Source organism: Echeneis naucrates, chromosome 9 (assembly GCF_900963305.1).
Source record: "Echeneis naucrates chromosome 9, fEcheNa1.1, whole genome shotgun sequence".
Lineage (NCBI taxonomy): Eukaryota > Metazoa > Chordata > Actinopteri > Carangiformes > Echeneidae > Echeneis > Echeneis naucrates.
The window spans coordinates 21,857,788-21,880,332 of NC_042519.1; the positions used below are offsets into that span (position 1 = coordinate 21,857,788).

General features: G+C 45.0%; 1 protein-coding gene across 3 annotated transcripts; it reads right to left on the minus strand.

Annotated features, from left to right (window-relative positions):
• Positions 1–1,480: 1,480 nt before the first annotated feature.
• Positions 1,481–22,011, minus strand: camsap1b (calmodulin regulated spectrin-associated protein 1b). Of its 3 annotated transcripts, XM_029511164.1 has the most exons (19): positions 21,804–22,011; positions 20,117–20,282; positions 15,627–15,889; positions 11,637–11,798; positions 10,675–10,755; positions 10,324–10,356; positions 8,505–8,646; positions 8,149–8,288; positions 7,968–8,064; positions 7,721–7,841; positions 7,165–7,250; positions 6,963–7,047; positions 4,500–6,807; positions 4,169–4,305; positions 3,848–4,062; positions 3,531–3,633; positions 3,304–3,416; positions 2,894–3,012; positions 1,481–2,486 (listed from the first exon to the last, which is right to left on the minus strand). In XM_029511164.1, exons 2-19 carry the CDS (start codon positions 20,280–20,282, stop codon positions 2,190–2,192), a joined length of 4,668 nt encoding a protein of 1,555 aa, XP_029367024.1. In that variant the 5' UTR covers positions 21,804–22,011; the 3' UTR covers positions 1,481–2,189. The 3 variants fall into 3 exon arrangements, with proteins under 3 accessions (XP_029367024.1, XP_029367023.1, XP_029367022.1); XM_029511163.1 differs by lacking the exon at positions 10,324–10,356; XM_029511162.1 differs by lacking the exon at positions 10,324–10,356 and having other exon boundaries at positions 7,688–7,841.
• Between the last annotated feature and the right edge of the window lie 534 nt (positions 22,012–22,545).

The window sequence follows — 22,545 nt, forward strand, 5'->3', positions numbered from 1 at the left end:
AAGAATCCTGTCAACATCCTGTTGGATTAAATAGAAAACAAAAAGTGAATGAAGAAAAACTACTTCAGTGATTTCAGGTGAGCCGCTGTGTGAAGGTTAAACTCAGTCAGGTGTGTGAACGTGAGAAGAAAATGAACTGATGAAGAAAGAATAAAAATAAAGAAAAAAGAAAAATGTGACTTTTATTCACTTGAAAATTTATTCTGTTTCAGTGCTTCCATTTGAAAATAAATAGATGGCATGGGATCAAAGATAAAATCAACAAAGATGAGAAGTACACTAGTGTAACAAAAAATGGTGACCAAATGCCGATACAATCTTTTAGTTAACATAAAAATACACTCGTACAGTTAAAGATCTACCCCGCCCAAAAAAAAAAACATCCAGAATGCAGCAAATAAGAATCAAGTATTGTGTGGTTTGTGTTTTGGAGACAGCAGTAGTTTCGTATCAGCCCGTCAGGTTTAGTGTCACTATCAAATCTTAGCGTTTGGTTTAGTTCCCACACTTTCCGAAGCGCACAACATCAGTGTTACTAATTGGTTCTTCGTTTTTATGCCCATTCAAGTTTAAAAAAACAAAACTCCCAAACAGACAAGAAGTAAAGTGCTTGTGCAACACTTGTGGTTGTTCTCGAGGCCAACAATCGGTTTCTGTTAAAAAAGGAAAAAGGAAAAGCACTTTGATTTTTCTTAAAAGACAGAGAGAAGAGAGAGAGACGACGTGGCAGTGTGTTTGTCAACACCTTGGAGGAATGTTCTTTAATGTTGGTACATAACTGAACCACAGTCAGCCCCCCGACCCCCCCCACCCAGGACCCCCCCACCACCACCAACACACAGAAACCCCCTTTGTGGAAATATCAAATACTGTCATTGGAACCGATTACAGAGTAACATGAAACCACTCTTCACAACAAGAGTGTGTGTGTGTGTGTGTGTGTGTGTGTGTGTGAGCGCCGCTGGTGGTGGTAACGATGGGACAGGCCAACAAAAACACTCAAGCAGGGGGGGGGGGGGTTTACATTACAAGTGATGATGAGTGCACCTTTATACAGGACAGTTCGAGCGTCCAGTGGAGAGAAAACACAACTAAGCTCTAAACATCAGAGAATTCCCGTTATGATGAAAACACATAACATCAGCTCAAACTCTATACCACATTGCTTTAATAATAATAATTATATAAAAAAAAGCTCAAATAAAACAAAGAAAAAGGAAAGAAAAGCATCATTTCTGTACCAAAGTCCGTCATTCTCCCTCTTTAGACACCCTCCAGAAAAAGGATGCTCTGACGTCAGTTTGTAAAAGGGCTGTTTTAAAAACACAAATCCAGTGCTACACGATCGGCGCTCAGGTTAAAAAGCGGTTGAATAAAGAGACGACAGTACCACGATGAAAGGCCAACAGATGTCTGAGGGAGACGTGAGGAGCCCCCCCCACCACCACCACCACCACCACCACCACCACCACCACCCGCCATGATGAAGAGAAGAAGACAGTTCAGAGCAGCAGGTTTTCGGAGATCCCCGGTGAGGCAAATATCGGTAATGCCAGCCTGATTCGACAGATTCCACGCTGGAAGAGATTCTTGTTTTCTAAAGGGTCGAACAAAAAAGGTCCCTTTTTGGGACCTCCCCCTCCTCCCCCACCTTGTTTTTGTTTTTTTTTTCCCAATGATGTCCAAAGGAGAGACTCTTCCCGGAGGGGAGGAAGGATTTTAGTGCTGCGGCTGAGCTCCTGGCCAGGACAGTGCTGAACTAATAAATATTTCATGTAAAAATCAACATCCACCACATTCTAGAGACAGAAAAAGAAAAACGCTGCATGCTTGAGTCGCCGCTGCCGTATTAAAAAAAAAAAACAACTAAACGAAACAGAGAAACCCGAACGGATGACGAAGCGGATTCAGCCGGCATTCCTCTTTTTGTTGCAAGCACCAGTTCCTCAGACCAACTCTGACACACACTCAGACACACACATACACACACACACACCGTTTCCCTTGTTTCTGTCTTGGTCCACCTACACGTGACCACATGCTCGTGGGCGTGGCCTCTCCTGATTAGGTTTCCGGACCAAGCATGGCGGTGGCGAGCCTGGCTGAGAGCGTCGATGCAGTCTATTCAGGACACAAGCAGGATGGAGAGAAGATGGTTTGGATGATGAGAGGGTTAAAAATCCAGGCTGCTATTTTACACTTTTCTTTGGCACAGCGCTCCTCTTGGCCTGCCACAGGTGGTTGTGGATTGTCAGGGCGTCCACGCTGACCGACACAGTCTTGGCGGGAATGACGGTGAACTGCTTCCGGTCCGAGCTGTACTTGTACAGCTTGTCGATCATCTTCTTGCTGATGCTCTTGGGTCCGGTGCCCGTCAGCTTATGGATCTCCTCCGTGTCGGGGAAGTACGAATACAGCGCCCTGAACTGACAGCCGCCGTCACGAAACAGGATCATCAGGTGGTTGGACTCACATTTCTCCAACTCCTGATCAACAACAGTTAGCAATAAGAACAGTTAGACCTTTACATCAGAAAAACTGGCTGAGATTTTCTATCTTGAGACGAGATATTTAGATCAGGATCAGTTCCAGCAGTGGATAATAATAAATAATCATAATAAGGGAAACGAAAAGTCAAGTTTTGTTTTTGTAATACCGAGTTTGGCCTCAAGAGGCCGCACAAACTCCAATCGATTTATCTGTTCATGGCTATTTGAGTTGAGTTTAAGTTTTCTCATTTCTCTCTTTTGGCTCAAAATGGAAAAACACAAAAGCAAATGTGATTGCATTATTTCCAATCTCAACAAAACCTATATCAAATGATTGATCAATGATTTCAGAGACTTTTTGGCCTCGGTGACGCCTCACGTGCGACGAAAAAAACAGTTGGTACCTCGAGGATCTGGTTCTTCTGGGGCTCGTTGACTTTGCCCGCCAGGCAGCAGTGGGAGATGGCGTTGTGGATGATTGGCTTGTTTGACTTGGCGCTGGGCTCCTTGAATAGTTTGGGACCTGAAAAGGAGGAAAGCCGGTTGAACAACATGAGAACTCAGAACAAGAGAGAACATAATGAATCAGAGGAGCAGAAATTAATTACACTTTGTGTCTCTGTGAGGTAGCTGCTGTTTAATTTATCGACTCCAAACGTGAAAGGATCTTTTTCTTTCTTTTTTTTTTCTTTTCTCTAAATCAACGATCGTATAAGTAACATTTAAAACCCAACCAGGGGTCCTGTCATTAAATTCAACCTGATCGCAGCTGAGAAGAAAAAACAAAGCACTGTAATCATTCCTGCGTACTAACCGGTATATTCAGCCATGGAGGTGATGGAGGACGCGGTGGAGCCGTTGTCCCAGTCTCTCTCTGCAGCTCGGCTGTTGTTTCGGCTGCCTGGAAACGACTCCACTGAGTCACAGCTGGAGGACACAAAGGAAGACACAGGCTGAATAATTATACGCTTTTCTGTTTACAGAAAACACTTCAAATCGTGAAAGTAAACGAAGCACAGAATGTTATTCTGAGGTTTGTACCGCTGGGAACCGGCTCCTCCGGAGTTCACGCTGTCGGCCTCGTTGGTCGCAGCCGAGGCCAAAGACAGACTGGACCCTGACTGGGCGTTACTCAGGTTGTCAGCTGAGAGGAGGAGAGGAGACAGTTTTAATGTTTCTATGCTTCTGTCCCTGAGGTTTGAGTCTTCTGATTTATGTGCAACCTGTGAGATTCTAATAAAATAAAATAATCACACTTTAGACTAAAACTCAAAGACGCTGTACAGGAAACAAGAATAAAATCGTCAATAAAAAGATAAAAGTAATCGTCATCGAGGGTATCGATGTGAGGATCTTACGTGTGGAAGAGCACTTGGAGAAACTTTCGCTGGAGGATTCCTCCCTGAAGACGGACTTGGGTCTGTGTTTCTGTTTGGGTTTGGGGTTCTTGGGTTTGACGAGGCCTTGTTCCTCAAACATCTCCTGCTGCTTCCTCCGCAGATACTCCTGCTTAATGAGCTCCCGCCGCGTCTTCTCCTCCTCTTTACGCTGCCGGTCCTCCTCAGCCTTCCGTCTGCAATCGGAAACAAACGCCTGGTTGTCAGCAGATTTTTTTTTTTTTGTGGAGTAATGTACGAATGCTGATATTAACGTTGGTTTAAAAAAAAAAAAAAAGTTACCTCGCTTCGTCTCGTTTCAGCTCAGATTCTGCTTCTAGTTGTTGTTTTCGGAGTCGAGCCTCTTCAGCTTTCTTCTGCTGCTTCAGCAAGAACGCTGCTCGTTTCTTAGCAAGTTCATCCTCGGCCTTCTGCTCGTCCTGGTTGACGGGAACGCATCATAATCGTTTTAATATTTAAACATTTGGGTACTGATGACAAGGTAAAGATCAATTCATAGTCCAAAGGTGGCTTAAATATTTCATTTAGTGTTGGATGCACCAAACATTTAATGACACAGACCTGAAGTTGTGAAATCATCATGACTGGAATCAGAACAAAATGGGTAAATTACCTTGAAGAAGAAGCCCAAGACTGACTTCTGCTCTGCGTCAGCTCCTTCTGCCGTTCTTTCTTCAGGAGCCTCCTCTTCCTCCGGAGCTTTCAGGTCCGACAGATCGACCTCGATCAGGTGGGCTTTGCTGCGCTGCGCCTCTTCTGTTGGTATATTCTCTTTCCCTGAACCGTCTGAGGAGTTGAGGTCGGACTCTTTGGCGGCGCTGGACTCGTCCGAGGACATTTCTGCGGCAGCCACCGCCGTCAGGTCCACTCGGGTCGGCAGGCGCACGTTGGCCTCGTCGCGAAGCCGGAAGGTGGCGCTCCGAATGTGGCCGGAGCCCGGCCTGTCGATTGTCTCCGCTGCTGTGGGGTTTTTGGGGCTGTCGGGCTGCTCCACTCTGGGGGACCTGCCCCCAGATAAATGCCTCGGATGTGGCAGTGTCTCCGACCCGCTCTGTGTGGGGGTGAGGGTCCTGGAGGCCTGCCGGCTCTGCTCCTTGGATATTTTCAGTTCTGATGGTTTGGACCTGGAGCTCCGGCCTGAGCTCAGCTTGGGGGGTTTCCTGGTGGGGGCGGTGCCAGCGCTCGGGACGTGCTCCATGTAATGAAAGCCCGCCCCCACCTTAGAATCACTGTTTTTGTCTCCGGTGGGAGGAGGAGGTGGAGCGGCACCTGGGGAGGACTGTACATTCTGTTTCATCAGCATCTCCTGCTGCAGCGACAGCTGCATCATCTGCTGCTGGATGCTGCCGATGGCTTCGTTCAGCAGCTCGATGGAGCGGCTGCACTCATTCAGGTCCAACTCTTCATCTTGATAGAAGCTGCCGCCGTTTCCCTTCTTGTCTGCGTCTAAGGCACCGGGCGGGGTGGTTCCCTCCAACTCTTTGTCCCCCCTCAGGGCATCAACACACATGTCATCTTTACTCGACCGTCCTTTTTCCCCGTTGAGCTCGTCTTTAGAGATGTCGGCTTTGACCGGGTTGGGTAAAGTGTCGCTCTTGCCTCCACCTTTCTTTACGATGTGCAGGAAAGCCGCCTTTCCCAGCTTCTGCCTCTGTCTCGCCGACAGCACCTCCATCTTCTTCTTCTGGTGCTCAATGGCACGTCGCTTCTCCTCCAGCTGCATGTGCAGCTGGACGATTTCAGAAGCCAGCACATTAGCACCACCGCTGCCGTCCCCTGTACGATTGCACCCCCCCATGGGTGAGGAGGGGCTCTGGTCTCTTTTCAGCCTCCAGGACGAGGGCAGGGGCCCGCTGCTCTCTGATCCATCAGGAGTGGTCCTTTGGGAGCTGGAGGCACTGGAGCGTAGGTCGTGGTTGCTGCCGAAGCGCTGCTGTTGGGCTTTACGCTCGGCGAAGGAGGTCATGCGCACGCTGCCGCTGGCCATGCTGCTGGCCTGGGAGTGGGCGCTGAGACAGGGGCTGGAACGGCCACTGCCCCCATTCAAATCTTTGTCCTCGTGCTCTTTCACATTCATATCCTCTTGGAGTTTGGCTGATTCTTCTTCTTCCTCATCATCTTCCTCGTTGAAGGCTTTTCTGGGCCAGTTGGGGTCTTTAGTGGTGACTGCTTCGTCCAAATCCTCTTCCTCCTCATCGAGGTCCTCCAGCTCGGCGTCCAAGCTCTGGCCAGACTTTGGTTCCTCAGAATCTGAATGCAGGTAGAAACCCCCGGCTGTCTCTCTGGACGAGGGGTCCACGCTGCTAGTGACGGTGGGACTGAATCCCACCTGACCCTGAGGAGGCTCCTCGGACAAATCTGCCTCCTGGCCCGGAGGGGTGAAGGTTTGGTTTAGACTGCAGGGCGCTTTCCTTCGAACAGCTGATGTAGATCCATCTCCTCGGCGTAAAGAGCCCCTTCCTGAGGAGCGGGGCCCCTCACCACACTCCTCCTCCTTGTTTAGGCATATAGACTTCTCTTTAGCCGTTTTGATCACGGCAGGCATCAGTGGTTCAAGGTAAAAGCTATCTGTTGCAGGTTTGGACTCAGTGGAAGGTTTGGATCCAACAGTGGCAGCTGCTTGTGCCCCGTCCACCCATTTTGGCGTGGCGGAAGCATCAGTCCTTGAGACCGCCGCCAGAGGCTCTTCCTCCCCTTCGGTGCTGACGTTGCCGAGCAGGCCGTGGCCGTTGACTCGGCGCATCGCAGGCTGTGATGGCTGGTGAATTGCAGTCTGGTGTTTAGGCGTGACGTTGATGGCGTTGGAGGCCAGGCTGTCCTTACTTATGGAGCGAGCCAGACTCACGCTGTCACCAGAGGCCATGTCTGCATCGCTGTCTGTGGTTGAATGCAACATAAAAGGGCTCAGCGTGGACAGCGGCCTGCAGACACAGAGCATGGGAAACCCTCATTTTAAAAAGCCACTTGCTTTATTTAAACCGCCACTTTCCATCGATTATTTCCAGTAAAATAAAAAAAAGAGTTTTTGAAATATATTGAATGAGAAAAGTTTTGCTTTCATGCTATTTTCAGATACCTCTGCCTCTTGTCAGGCCACGCGACAACAGAGCCTCGGGGCTGTCCGTCCATCTGAGTCAGAGAGTTTGAACGGTTTCTCAGACCTGACCAGAAACACATGAGGTGACTCAAACGGCTCATTAACCACAATATAATATGAGTTGTTGATGAATCTAATGCTGGGAAACACGTAGGATCTAAAGGTGTGCATGTTTTCTCACCTGCACCATCCTCTCCTTGTTGCTTCTGCTGCCTCTGTCGCAGGGGCAGAAGAGGGTGGGAAGGACTGAAGGTTGGGCCTCCTTTACTGAAATCCAAAAAACAACAGAAATCAGAACGCACCATTTACGTCTCAGTGGATCATCCCAGTACAGAGGTCACGCCCAAGACAAAAAGACACATGTTCTGCCAACCAAATACCATCTGCACACACAGTGAGAGCCAAGAAATTCAATTTAACACCAAACACAAAAACAACATGACAATTTGATGGAATCTTTTCAGGCAACTAACCTTAACTCACACAGCTAACAACTAACATCATGATAATACTACAAACCAGTTTGACTTCAAGCACATTATTATTCACTTTGGTGCAGGAGAGGAAGGATTAGAGGTGAAGAGCACGTGAAATGAAAGTCAGACACGGCTGCATATCTACCCATCGTTGTAGGGTTACTGAAACTGGTTAGCAGACAGGATCATGATGAGGTGGAATGAGAAGGAAAGTGAGAGATGACTTACAGGGGGTCAGAGTCTTCAGGGTGCAGGAAGTACCTGTTACAGACTTCAGGGCTGCTTTGGTCAGCCACACCAGGGCTGGCCAGGAAGCTGCGCTTGGTGGCGTTGGAGATGGGCACGGATGGACGGGCACTCTTGGGCTGAGCTATGGCTCGAGCTGGAGAGGAGAAGTTGATCAGTAAAACATCAGCTGGAAGTGAAGTTCATTGAGGAAACGGTTTTACCTGAGGAGGCTTTTGTCACACAACAACAATCTGTCATATCTTCATCGTGTCATACTTACCATCTTTAAACTCCTGCAGGTCTCTGGGCTGGACAAACTCTGGCTTGACAGTCTCGAACCACCAGAAGAGTTCAGCAATGAACACCATCACGTTGTGCTACATGGACAGAAAAAAATAAATCATGACCCACCAGGTCAAATTTTAACTTTACTGTAATCATTTACGTGTGCGCTTGTGCACCTTGAGCACGAGTGGCGAGTAGAGCAGGTCTTCCGTTGTCAGATAGAAACTTTTGTTCAGATACTCGTTGGCAAACTCTCTGAGTAGCTGGATGTTGTACAGGCTGTCAGCAATGGAGGGCACTTCCTTCAGGCAAATATCTGTTCGGGCGGGCAGACAGCAAGTCAGATCAGGACGTAACTCAATGACCTGATGCCTTTAAATGTCACGCTGACTTGACTGGACCGGAAAGTAGCGTGCAAGAGTCAGAAATAGTCTCACGCATAGATATTAAATTCAACGTTAGCAAGAAAAAGCCTGGTGGTTTAATGTAGCTATTGAACGAGGGCGTGTTTGTGAGAGTGTGTACAGCATACCCTCCAGTTTCATGAGGTCTGGGCAGTAGTAATGGACCACGGTGAGCAGTGCAGCTCCGTCACAAACATCCCTCATCAAGTCTTCAAGCAGCGGGAAGAACGGCAGCTGCCGGCCTGAAGCGTGCTCCCGACGATACCGCACCTAACCCCCGGGACAGGAGAGGAGGACGACAGTTTAATGAAAAGAAAAGCCGCAGCAGCTACACACTCCACCATGATACCACCAAAGAATGACAGTTAATGCTCTGGCCAACTCATTTAAGCATCAGGTCAAGGTTCTCCCCAGGAGTTTCAAAGGAAGCTGTTTTGTTTTTTGGTTTTATACACATAATCCAAGAGCAGGTTTCATATAATAACCCATTTTAGGGAGAACCCTGAAGAGCAGTTTAACTGCGAAGAGATGGAGGTGAAGGTGTTAGAGCAGTGATATGACACACACAGTAGATGGTCAGCCTTTCCTCCAGGCTTTAATGAGGGAAAGCAGCCATCGGTGAAGCCCAGTCAACTCAGGCGACATGAAGCAGCTGACTCGGACAGAAACTGGGGTAATCACTGGCCCACTTATGGCTGCCACAGAAACTCACTCACCCCAAAAGCATTAGTTTAGGACACATGCTCTCTACAGCTGAGAGAATGGCCATTTCCACTACTTATTTCAGCTTCCAAATTACTCTGACACACAAACAAGCTTGATACAAGAGACCTGAATGATGTAGGCTGAGCATTCCTACACAGGAGATGAAATATGATTTGGAACAACAGAAATAGAGATGCCGAAGCAGTCTGCACTGACTGGTACTGCTGGTTGTATCACAAAATCCCTCTGCACGGCATTCAAATATTCAGCCTACACTGGAAACACCGCTCCCTACATGATGACTAATGAATCTGACACCTACTGTGGTTCTAATGAAAAGAGGCATGGGGGCAATTAAGCTGTTTACAAATGCAGGAGAGTTAAACCCTGAAGTAGGATGGGAGAAGTCCAAAATAAACTGCTTAAATTTCAGGCCCAGTAATCACCCGATCCTTAATGTGTGGCAGAGCTGTTGTACTGTTGTAAAACGAGGTGAGGTAGGACATTTTTTATCTATTTGGGGATATTCCATAAAACTATAGCAGGTGTAGTCAGGCAGGTACTGACACAGTTCACAGGTGAAACTGAACCAAACGAGCTCGACAGAAGTGAGTCTGTACCGCTTCAGAGAGCTCCTCTCACTTCAGCATGCTGCGGGCCAGCTCGTGCACGACATCAGGCTAAGGCACGCACGTACACACGCACACAGAGGAAACAGTGTGTGAGAGCAGAAGAGAGAAACTGAAGGGTGAATGACATAGCAGATCAGTGAGGGGAGGTTGGCCTGGGATGGGACTGCGAAGCAAAGGAGGGGTGTACGCATGGTTTTGCTTTTATTCTCCCTTGGCAAGCAAATACCAGACAGACACACACACTCTCACACACACTCACTCACTCACACAGGGCAAATCTACATGGCCTACTTAAGCTTGAAATGAGGTAGCAAACAAAGAGCAGCTAAAACAGCACCTGACAAAGGTTATATTCACCTTAGACCAGCATATAGACATATTTGCCACAAGGATTTAAAAAAAAGAAAGAAAGAAAAAGGTAAATAATAATTGTCAGCTTCTCCCCCTTGCTGACACACGGGCTACAAGCAGCACAGAATGAGCTTGAATGAGCCACGGTGGAGTGTGCGCACACATCAACACAGAACTATGCGTGCAAGGGGGAGGAAATAAGGAGGAAGAAAATGGGGTTATGGGGGGAGGTGGGGGTCAGGGCTGGCATCCAACTTACAGGGACTAGTTTCCAATACCATTTGGAGGGAGACTATCCAGTTTGCAGGGATAAGAGAGGGGAGGGAGGGACAGATGAGGAACAGGAGCAGAAAGATTAACAGGTCAGAGGTCACAGACAAAAGGATCGGATCTGCTTCCGGTTTAAACAGAGAAAAGGAGAGCAGGATCAGAACAGCTCCAATTAGGGAGAAACATTCCTGTTGCCTTTTGCCTTGAGCCAAAACTTCATGAGGTTTCAAATAAAAGCAAAAAGTCGACCAAAAGCCAGACATATTGGAGATACTAGCAGGAATAAGTTGTGGGGTCAAGTATCAAAGAAGCAAATGCAAGACACTGAGAATGGCTGTACCTTTTGGTGGCTGGGGGACTCCAGCGGGTGGTGTTTGACTTTATGCTCCCTCTCTGTGATCTCCCTCATCTTCATGTTCAGCTGCAAAATAAATAACAAGAGAGTCAGTAAAGTTTGCATGTGCTCCAGAAACGAGGTCACTCAGAGAAACCAGGTTATGCAGATAAGTTATTTAACCTGCTAACTGTAAATCTGAGCACACACGCAGCAGGTCAGCGAAGATTTCTGCCAACTTGTTTGGTTTTCAGAGGGTTGTTTCAATCGAGGACAAATGATGTAGTTGTCTGAGGTGGAAAAGTTGGGATATCAATGCAAAGTGCAATGAAAACTGGCTCAGTGAATAACTCACTGATTTACAGGAGACGCGAGTTTCCTGAGGGTTTTTTTTTTTTAAATCATCAGAATATTTGAGAAATTAACTTCCCTCTGAGCATCTACCTTAAAATGTAGGAAAAGGATAATAGAAAAAAATATTTTGAATAGCTTTTTGAATAGCTGCTTAATCGTAGCAATTTATCAAATAAATTTTTTTTCCCCAATTTAACTTCTCAGTGGGAGGATTTGCTTCTTTCCTCAGCTTGACATTTTAAAGATTATTTGTAGGCCTTGTATTCTTCTTCCAAAAAAATTCTTTTGAAACTTCAGCTTATTAGAAAAATATATGGAACATATAATTTATTGGTGAATCAACATGATTTAAAAAAAAAAAAAAAAAAAAACAGTATACAGATCCTCAGATAATGATGGTGCGATACATCACGATGATTCACTGCATCATGGCTTTTACTGCCTCAGGTCTGAGTGCAGCTTTCCTTTAGCTCATGACTGAGCAGCAGGACTCAAGCAGACAAGCGGTCAACTGTTGTTCTCATTCACTGTGGTGAATGAAATGCAGATTAAAACCAGCCTGGTGTTAGTGTGCGTGCTGTGATGCTTCTTATATCTGGGTTGTGTGTCTGAACCTTGTTGATCCAGAAGACCATGGCGTCCTCCAGGTCAAAGGGCAGCTCCTTGGAGGCACTGAACGTGGAGAAGCGCTTGACAGAAGCTACCACTTTCTCGATGCTGATCATCTCCACTGTGTAGGCCATCATCAGGGCATCAATCATCGGCATGTGAGCACTCTGGGAGGGAGAGCGAGAGAAACAGGGCAAAATGAGATGGTGAGACTGAAAAATTTAGACAATGCTCCTGCTCATTTCTTCTACGACTGAAATATTGCAGGATTGCAAATAACAGGATTCAAAACCTCCTCAAATCTAACAGAGGCTGCAGGACTTAGAACTCAGGAGGATTTCCTTTTTCATTCCTAAAAACTTCTTCCATCCCTTTCTGTAAGTACAAATGCGTTCAACAACCAAAAACACTGCTGCTGTCACAGTTTAACAGTTCACCCTATAGCCCAGAATTTACCACCCATAACATTCTCCCTATGACATCTTATTTTTCCTTTCAAAATCCTGTTCCAAATTTACCCACAATGCAATTAGAACCTGATTGTTCAGTTAGAGATTCAGCTGCATTATCTGGTTTCATGTAATGTAGCTGATGACCTCATGCAAGGCTGCAGAGATCTGGCAACGTTGACTTCTCTCCAAGTCCACACCCTGTGTTCAACCGAAACTGGCTCAAGTGACCCAATTTATCATATTTCACATATTTTAATAGTGAAGGCACATCTTTTGCAAGCACAATAATACTGCTCAAAATGGTTTGTTTGAAGAATATTCTAACTATTGCTTTGGCAGGTAATCCTGCATCATTTGATGGCTTTTTTTCCCCCCAATGGATCGTGGTACTTAGTGCACTACAAGTTGTGGACAAATGGATGAGATTAATGGATAAGGAAGCCATCTAATTCAGATTTCCTCTTCCAAAACAATTGTGCAGCTTTAAATAACCACCCATTCTTAATCAGAGGTGATTCAGCAGAAGGGTGTCCAACCTTAAACCCCCTCTCTGCATCCTAATGCAATCAAAAGCCCCAGCAGGGGCATTTTTAGTGCGAATGGTCCAACACCTGGTGCCTGCTGATCAAAATATCAATCCATTGAGAGGCAGGGTGGGAATTAACACCAGACAAATACTAACAAACTTGTCCCCAGCTGGCAAAACGCAAACCTTAATTTCTAATTTTATTTTTGCAAAAGTCTGTTTTGTTCACACTACTACAGCTTTGTGTGATGTGCTTGCATCCTAATCCGATTGGTGATGGACGTGCGGTGAAATTAGGCTGGTTAACATAACAAATGAAAGCTATTCAGAGCTTTCTCCACAGCACAACCTACATGGAAGAAAACAACAGTGAAGAGCCAACTCCAGACAAACCTTGACTGCGATACTGAAGCACGGCAAAGTTTATACATAAAGAGACGATTGAAGGCGCTGAGGAAATGAAATCAAAGGCTGGTTGAGATCCATCGGGTCAATCAATTCACTTATACAGAAGGTATTGTGCATCTAATCTGAGCAGACCTCTGTTCTAAACTGCTGCATCTCTGCCCTCATTTAAAGAATAACGGTACCGAAGGTTAGGCCATGGTTTTAAATCACTGCAGTGATGGTGCAACATTCCCAGATCTCAACAACAACTGGCACGTACAACATTATCAGAAGCTACGGAAAAAATTAAGTCCAAGATGTACAATGACAAAATTGTGTTTTCCTTTTGCCGCTTTCATTTAATGTGTGAAGTATAAGATTCAGCTACAACACAACACAAGTAGAAAATATCAGAAGCGTCACTAAGCGCTGCTCAACAGATACTAAAAAGGACAAATTTAAACAATGATGCTCTGTTCAATCTTTTGTTCTCCAACAATCACTCTGCCCTTCAGCAGCACAGCGTCAAGTCCCGTGGGGAGCACAAGCTTCTGTTGCCCTGAGCTGTGTGTGTACATGCTGACTGACAGACAGACAGACACGCACACACAAATGTATATGTACACAAAAGTTTAAGTGGACTCCAGAGTATAGCTAGCCTCTGCAGGATGCTGCAGAATGATAATCAGACAAGGTGCAGTCGAAACATCTGCAGGTATGAGATCTCTTCCATTCACACGCACAAAGTCCCAAAAAAATGGAGGTTGCTATGGAAACGCCATGTCAAGTCAGCAAACTGGGAGGAAGGAGGATGGTTACAGCAGCCTATCACTGATAAGCGGTGTCCCGCTCAGAATTTTCCATCCCCTCACCAGGCTTTTGTGTCTGGCTGCTTACACACAGGCCTGCGTGGATTATTTTGTCATGGCCGCTAACAGGAAAAGCAGACGCACATCCCAGACAAGTCAGCCTGCAGAGGGGAGGCCTGCTCAACACTGCCGCTGGTTTCCATGGTAACAAAAAGGGTCAGAAGATGGCTGGGAGCAGCCGAGCTGGTTGGCTTTAACGCTATCCTGGTGAAACTGCGAGACGGGACGGGGAGGGGGGGGGGTTCTGTTCTTCATTTACTACACGGTGACGTGATGCTGTTGTTACAGGTGACGGCTCAGAGGACGTAGGATACAGACAAAGGACATTAAACCTGTCTAAGAGCCGAGCTGTGAAAATATAAAGAGTGTGACACTCATATGATGACACAAAGGGTCACTGGAGCCAAGCCACCTCTTTCCTGTGCAAGGAAATATGACCTTTGCAAACAGATTTCCAGAATCAAACTAATACATTAAAAAGCATATGGCTGTGTTGAAGGTATTTCAACTCAGCACTGGAGGATGTAGGGCAAAGAGTTCGGGCCAAAATTTAGCAAATGCGCTTAACGGCTTTACAAAAATGTAGGTGAGAAAATATCACAGACAATAAAATCCATTCTTAAAAGTATTAACGCAACAGTAACCCTCTTAACACTGATGCCCCTGATTAAACTGCCTGTTCTGAGAGCACAAACGACTCATTTACTGAGGATTTGTAGATTTTTTTCTCTCCATGAACTAGATAGAAAGTGATATTTTTGACAACTTAAAGTATGAGTTAGGTCCACATGTGAAAACTGCTAGAGAGAGGAAGCTTATTAAAGCAAAGCCCTCAGATTAAAACACAGTATCCACAATAATCAAAAGAAATGAAGACAAGAAATGTTAGACATCTGCTAATACAAAGACGGTTAGCTGTCAAACTTAGGTTTATTCAAATAACTGAATTAACATGAAGTCATATAAATTGTGACTAATTCAAGCTTTTAATAATAAACCGCAATGACAATATAACGGCCAGTTTCACAAAAAAGGGAGTTTCAACTCCATTTGTTAAGTAGTGACAGTTTTATTGTGAAAAATTTATTTGATTATGGACATACCAATTAACAAATGTAGACCCAAAAAAAAAAACAAAAACAAAAAAAACAAAAAAAAAAAACACGAAACAAAACAAGACAAGAAGTCACTAAATGCCGCCCAGAACAGAGCACACACCACTCTGCCATAGCCCCAACAGCTCACACATCATAAATCCTAACCTCAGCCTTATCTCGCATGAAACTCCTGACACAACCTCTTTGCATAAAAATGATAAGCGTGCTCCCAAATCGTCCTGAAACCATTCAACTGCTTTAAGCGGCAAAACCACATCCCGATACTCAGTATTAAAGTGTATTATTATCCATCACCACCGGCTGTAAAGTTTCTCCACACAATAAACAGAAGCCTCACAGTAGCTGTGGCTGAGACTGACTCCACTGCTGGATGAGGACAAAAACACTGGCTGCTTCCACTGAGGTAAGATAAAATCTGAAGCAGGAAGAGCCGAGGTTGTTACAGGTTACGTGCAAAGTTGTTTTGGCAAGTGGCCTAATTTCCTTCTTCTCTGACAGGCATCGGAAATCAGGGACTGCCTTTAAATCCAGCCAGAGCTGAGTTTTAATTGAAAACTGTCAAATAGGGATCAATCATCAATGATGATTTTTTTTTTCCAGGCATCTAGCATCATGTACACCAACTATTACTGCATTCACTCACCATTTTAATGGGCACGCAGGCCAGGTCTCCGTCTGTGACCGGTGTATCGTCACTCTCCACCACATAAATGCCCTTTCTGGACAGCGCCTGTATGACGGAGAGGTGGGACTGAAGAGAAGCTGCCTGCTCCGTCTTGAGGATGAGGGTGCAGACCCGGCAGTAGAGCTCACAGGACAGAAGCAGGCGAATGACAGGAGGCTTTATGTGCTCCTGGTCATACTGGTCTGTGTAGAACGGGTCCCGTAAATCCTCAGGAATATGATCTGCAATGGAGAGAGTAGGCAGGTGAAGCGTGTGCCACTGACGTGGTATGTGCACCGCAACCGGAAGTGAAGAGATGTATATGAAGTAACGGGTGAGATGACAATATAGAAAGATAATATATGGCAAGCACCATTTAACACAGACATCTCCATCTGCCTCAGCTTACAGCTATCAAACTTCAACAATATCTACCTGCTACAGGAATGCAACAAAGCTAAGTGCATTCCTTGGAATATTTGTTCTATTCCAGCTTCAGTTTACTTGAAGCAAACATGGCCATCTGTAATTGAAAGTCACAGCTTACTGCCCTGAAGATTACACTGGGTAAGAGATCCTTCCTAAGCCGAGTCTGCAGTGAGAGAGGGCCTCTAAAGTGACGCGTGTGGAGCTCGTTTAATGATACTGGAGCCACAAAAACTAAATGAAAACTATGAGCTATAGGAGTGTGTTGCTTTGGATATGAAGTCATTCCTAGATTCAGAAACCAAAGCCATATAGGGGCATGGAACGAAGGAGCACTTGGTGCGAGGCATGTACAACCCAAATTTATACTGCAAGGTAAACCACAGAGCTCCAGTAACAGAGTGTAAGCTGTGTGAGTATGTGATGCGTTCTTAGTGTCAGCTCTGACGAAATAAAGAGCCACTCATCAGCAACCTCCTGTTCACAAAAACAGCTTCTTTGTGAATGACAGTGTACCAAGGAAAAATGTTGAACTGCACAAGTACGGAAGCAACAAACCAGGCTTTGAAATGTAATGACAAAAGTGGTGGAACAGAAGAATAAAGTATAAAGCCATGACCTGACAGTGGCAACATCACAATCTCACACTCGTGAGAGAGTAGTGGAGAAATGGTTTTCTGTCACAACTCTGCAGGGAAAACGTTTTTGATGAAACTAAACAAGATTTGTCATTCACATGGTAGCTGCTGCTGTAATGAGGTGGAAGGGCTTTCCCAATTTTTTGGGCCTGTTGTGATGTTTCAGCTGGATCAATTGTAATATCAGCTGTAAAGAAGGTGCTTGAATCACAGCCTGAGTGTTGTATTTCTTTCTGTCTCAGCTGTCCTCCCTCCTCACTGGTCACGTAGCTTATTACAGTCTTGTTATTTGCTGACTTAGGAAGCAATTAGCAATTTCACATCTCCCCACTGGTCCATACTGTACATGAAGACTTGTACAAAGTAGGAACTGAAATGGCAATAATATGATTAACAATGCAGCCCTCATTTCAGCAGCTGCTAATGCCCAGACCACACTGACCAGGAGTGCTGTAGACTGCACCAATAACACCACCGGCCTGGCAGATATACTGCACAATATGTGAAAAACCACCCTGCACTGTGGCTCATTCCTGGAGAGATGTGTGTGAGTATATCACCAAATTAGAACAGTGGGAGTAATTGTGTATGAAAACAAAGGGCGAGTCTTCACGTTTGACTTCATTCCATAGACACTGATGTCGTCTGGCAGCTGCCCCCCCATACACACACACACACTAACACCCCTCTGCTACCAAGAGCCAGCCTGAAAATTTTACAAACTGGGTTGGGGTGGAGTGTGAGGATAGGGTCTGTCAACAAGAGCCAGGATGTGTCCTACAGCACGATCTGCCAGCCGGGATCATCATCATACCACAATTAGCACAGGCGGGCCGGTCCAGAGCAACAACCAGCAATGTCCCTGCAATCATGACAGGTGCTCCATCTTGCTGGCGATGAGTCTGGCTGTCTATCGCTCAGGCTGGGAGCAGCTGTGGCACATGCAGAAGGCAGCGGGACAGGAGAGCATGTACACAAACGTACACATGCATGATCACAGACTTAACAGGGAAGCCATGCTGGTGAGGGCGCAGCACATGCACCTGAACTGCACCTCTTTGTGACGGAACGACATCACCACAATACTGTTCGTGTGTGCCTGTGGTTGCACAAGCGAAGTAAAATAAATAAATAAAAAAATTGCCACATTTGTCACATAACACACTCCATGTGACCCATAGGGAGAAATTCAAATGAGCAGAATATATTCAGTTCCCACGGGAGAAAGACAATTGTGGCTGCACCTGAGAGTCTCCTCCCTCTGGGCTGCTAAAGCTTTGGGGCTACTAAATATTTCTATTGTGACTGAACAAATTCTCCACCCAGGTTCATCTGTGGTGCATCCTTGATGTTTGTACAGGGATGTTGTTATTCTGCATCTTTGGGCCTGCATCATTAGCCAGGGTATATGGTAAACAAACATCAGAGCAAATAGGGCTTAGGATGAAAAAGCACACTGAACAAAAAAGAAAAACGTACAAGAAACAAGAGCTTTCCTTCTATAACCTGTATTCCCATTACGACCAACTCAGTGCCATTGGTTTAGTATGAATGCTTCAGTGGCAATAGGAAATCAGAGTAATGATCACAGATAAAGGAGCAACCAGAGAACACAAAGGAAAGATTGTACGTTACTCTAAAATAATGATGGCTGATTTGACCTGAGACAATACTGATGTCACAGACATGCAAAGCATTGAATGATGGGACCTGAACATCAGATAGCTGAGGCTAACACTGACTAAGCCTGACTGCTAAGACTAAGAGACACCCTGAAGCACATCAAAACGATTAACTAGCACTAAACAAATGACAATATGTAGTCCTGCAACAATTTTGAGTGTTGATGATTAAACGCTTGCCAAAAAGTCAAGACGTTCCCTGTCTGCTGCCATGTCTCAACTTAAAGGTTAAACTCTTATGTGACTCAGAATAACAGAAAAAACCAGCATGCTCACACATGCATTCTTTTCCCCCCCTTCTGGTCTACAGATCTGTAATAATTTAGGATCAGCTAGAAATTCTTCCATCATCTCAGACTGCTGGTTAATTGCTGTTAACTTAGAGTTGCTGATAAGGGGTGTAGGGTTTTCAGGCTTGATCATCAGACAAACACAACCAGTTCCAACTACAATGTGCCCGTACAAGATACAGCAAGCTGCACTCACTGCACTTCTATTTACCTACTTAACTGTCCCTTATTCTCAAAGATGCATTCTAACCTGGCCCAATTCCATTTGTGCCACAAACTACAGCCTCTAAAATTAATATAGCTATTCAATAGTGAGGTTAATTGCAAGGGCACAAAACTAAGAGATTAAGCTCACTTTTTTTTTAAGAAAGGACATTTTACACTAAAACACAAAAAGATTACAATATATGAACTCAAAAATGTCAGTTTGAAGAGACCAAATAAGCTTATACATCTACAATACAGACAGATGTTTTAAATATGCTCAAGAAGAAAGATCAGTGCAAACAATGTCCAGATGGGCATCTGACACTTCTTGCAGACAGAGTTGACAGCTAAATGTGCTCACTTCAAAATAAAAATAATGAACTAGAACCTGGTTGGACATGCCTTCGTATATTTGTCAAACATTACATCTACAGTAAAATGGAAACACATTATACAAATGCTCAAAAAGAATCTGTGAATCATGAATATCTGCCTTTACTTCCCCAGCTCTATACAGTGAATAATTCCACTATAACAAATGATGAGCACTGCTAGGAATTTTGACAGAACAAATCCTTAAAAGGCTTGCTTGAATTTCACACATCCCATTCCTGAAACTTGTGTAATTCTTGGCTATTGCTTTTACAGACAAGACCAAATCTGCCCCAAAGATCTAAGGGCAAAAGCTGACTCAGTCTTAACAGAGTGTGAGTTACTGGCAATGCAGGTCAGTATTTTTGATGCTCTGACTACAGTCTAACAAATATAGCCTAATCCTCAGTGCATGTCACTCAGCCTGATTTGGGTTCAATCTCACTGGCCACCCAAGAAGAATGGAAAGATCTAGTGAGTCAGTGAGAAAGGCTTCACTTGCCAAGTGTCAACTGGGAATTAGTGTTGGCCCGAGTGCAGACGTGCACAAATATTTCTTTCTATTTTGCTTTTACTGTCAATGTTTCACCCACAATGCTCCACACAATCTGCTGACCATCAATATGCCGACAAGAGTAAACACACTGTTCCAACATCATCTGATTTTCCTAATTAACTGGGAGAAGATGAGGAAAACATGCAGTAAAATTACATCAAATTGCTTAGGATTCATCAAACCCTGTATGGTCTGTAACTGCAGATGTTTAGATGTCTTACAGTTAAGTCTATAGACAACTGCAAGGTTAAAAGACAAAAGCATTTGTGCAGATTAGACGTAAATCTACATTACTTACCAATGCCATAGGCTTTGGCAAACAGCCACCGAAGGTTGGCAGCTATCTTTGCTCTTGCGGAGTCATACATCTCCAATGGTACAACGTCCAATGTGCCTTCTGCTACACCAGCCAAATCCACTTTTCTCCTGGTACTGTCCCCGCCAGCACAAAAATCGACATCCATCTTTAAAGAAAAAAAATACACATGTTGTTACATTCATATAACAGCACATTAGCCATCTAAAGTCTGCTACGATGCAGAGCCCCTTGGCACAGCCCATGCATCACTGGATGCTCCATTAGAGTAATTTTTCAATAATGAATTTAATAAATTCCCATCTTGCCATGGGTTTGTTGATTATCACGGAAATTGTTGTTTTGGCTGCTGCTCTTAGTCCTCCTAATATCGTTCAATTAGAACTTGCACTGAATGTTAGAGACCAAAGTGCCGAAATAGCAAGCTTGCAGTCATGATCACAGTCATTATGTCACATACTTGATGACAGAGTTGAGACGGTGCCTTTGCACTATCTGATACTTAAATGAACAAACAGTGAGGCCATGGCGACCTAAAGCAGACTGAAATAGAGAGATGAAACTGTGTACTCTACCAAGTACACCGAGTTGTGATCCCTGTGTCAAAAAAAAAAAAAAAATCGCTTCCAGAAAGAATATTTCGATCATAAACAAAACCTGAAGACTCTTACTGATAAAACAGTCATAAAACAAAAGCAGCGACATCTTCACATTGCTTGACAATCTGAGCTTTTGCAACACAACACTGACAACAGTTGACATCTCCGGATAATCAGAGATGATTGCATTTGCTGTTGGAGAGCCCACATACTCTGGAAAAGCCCTTCATTGTTACTTCAGGGAAGGTGTTTAAATCTGTATCTGTCTGTGGCCTCTCTCTCTCTCTCGCTCTCTCTCTCTCTCTCTTTTTAAATTAGGGTCACCATTGTGTTTTAATTTGAAGCACACCATCATTTAAATTGAGAAAGTGCTGCACAATGAAAGCTTATTATTAAAGACAGCTACACTAATGTCCATAACAAGTGCCTGAATCAGGATCTTCACTTCTATTTCCCCTCTCAGCTTGAAATCTTACCTGATCATTACTCCCACCGAACTAATACTTAATCTATACATTTCATTTTTTTTAATATATTTATAATTTTATGTGATTAAAGTCACCTGAACAGCTGCAACACACATCTCCTGTGCATCACTGCCATCATTTCATTAATGATGAAGATGATGGAAAAACAGAAAATATCTACACACTGCCACTTAAACAAAACAGAGAAATGCTTTAATATTCTCTGAAAACGGAACCTCTGTGGAGTTTTTGCCTGTTTTTACCTGCTGCCTTACCGTTGTGTTGCCGATAACGGCCCAACGCTGGTCTCTTAGAGAGGCTATCTGATTGCTAATCACCCAGATTACCTTTTTATTTTTTTAACCAGAGTGTGTCGGCGGTGAAGGAAGTGTTGTGATAATATAGTCAAGAGGAAATAATAATAAAAAAAGATGCTACCTTTGGGTGGTTAATTGTTGAATTGCTTAACGCGAGGTCAGCGAGGCGGCGGCCATGAATGCAAGAATGTGGCTCGGCTAACTAGCCGGCTAACCGTTAGCCCCGCGGGCAGCGCCGCATCCGCCGGCCCCGGGAACGACGCTAGCTCGTCGGCTACACGTTTACCTTGAAAGTCGGGGTGAGTGTGTCCACGTCGCCCTTCACTTCCCTCTGAGTGTGTGTGGGGGGGTAATCAACCGAGGACCCGCCCGGCGGCTGCACGGTGGCCTGCTGTGTGGAGAATACACCGGCGGCGGCGGCAGCAGCAGCGGCGGCGCATCGTAGCCAGCTAACAAAGCTAGCAGGGAGTCTGGGCGGTCTCCTCCCAGCAACAAGAGCCGATCCCCGGCCTGCCTGACGACCGCTCCCCGGCCAGACCTCCGCACACGCACACGCACACACACGTGAGCGCGCGCCAGGAAGAAGGGGGGGGGGGGGGGGGACGAAAAAAACAAAAGAGTAAAGAGGAGGATTTCAAACGCAGCTGATTTTTATGTGTAATTCAAAACGTCTATCTCTAGATTAGATGCCTCATGTTAAAAACGAAATAACGCAAATTTATTTATTTATTTATTTATTTATTTATTTATTTCAGGATCGGGCGGTGCGTTCAGGCTCTGCCCGGAAATCTAATTGTCACCATCCAGGGCTGCGTGAGGCCAGCGATTGCGCATGCGTGATTACCTTCCAGCCTGTCACTGTTAGCGGTGCTGCTCGTTATAGTCACATAACTGACTTACACGTTTGGCATTTTAAGATGAAAAATAACGCATGTGTTGTAACTCCAGGTTATTTTAACAACTAATCCATTCATTCGTAGATACACTGAGTGCCTTCAAGTGCCTTGAAGTTTGTTTCTTATGATTTG

Excerpts from the sequence above, each read along its gene's own strand:
- camsap1b (XM_029511162.1), bottom strand. The coding sequence starts at position 20,282 with ATGGATGTCGATTTTTGTGCTGGCGGGGACAGTACCAGGAGAAAAGTG. Across the intron at positions 15,890-20,116 it reads TGCCAAAGCCTATGGCATTG|ATCATATTCCTGAGGATTTA; the intron begins GTAAGTAATGTA and ends TCTCCATTGCAG. Across the intron at positions 7,048-7,164 it reads ACAAGGAGAGGATGGTGCAG|GTCTGAGAAACCGTTCAAAC; the intron begins GTGAGAAAACAT and ends GTTTCTGGTCAG.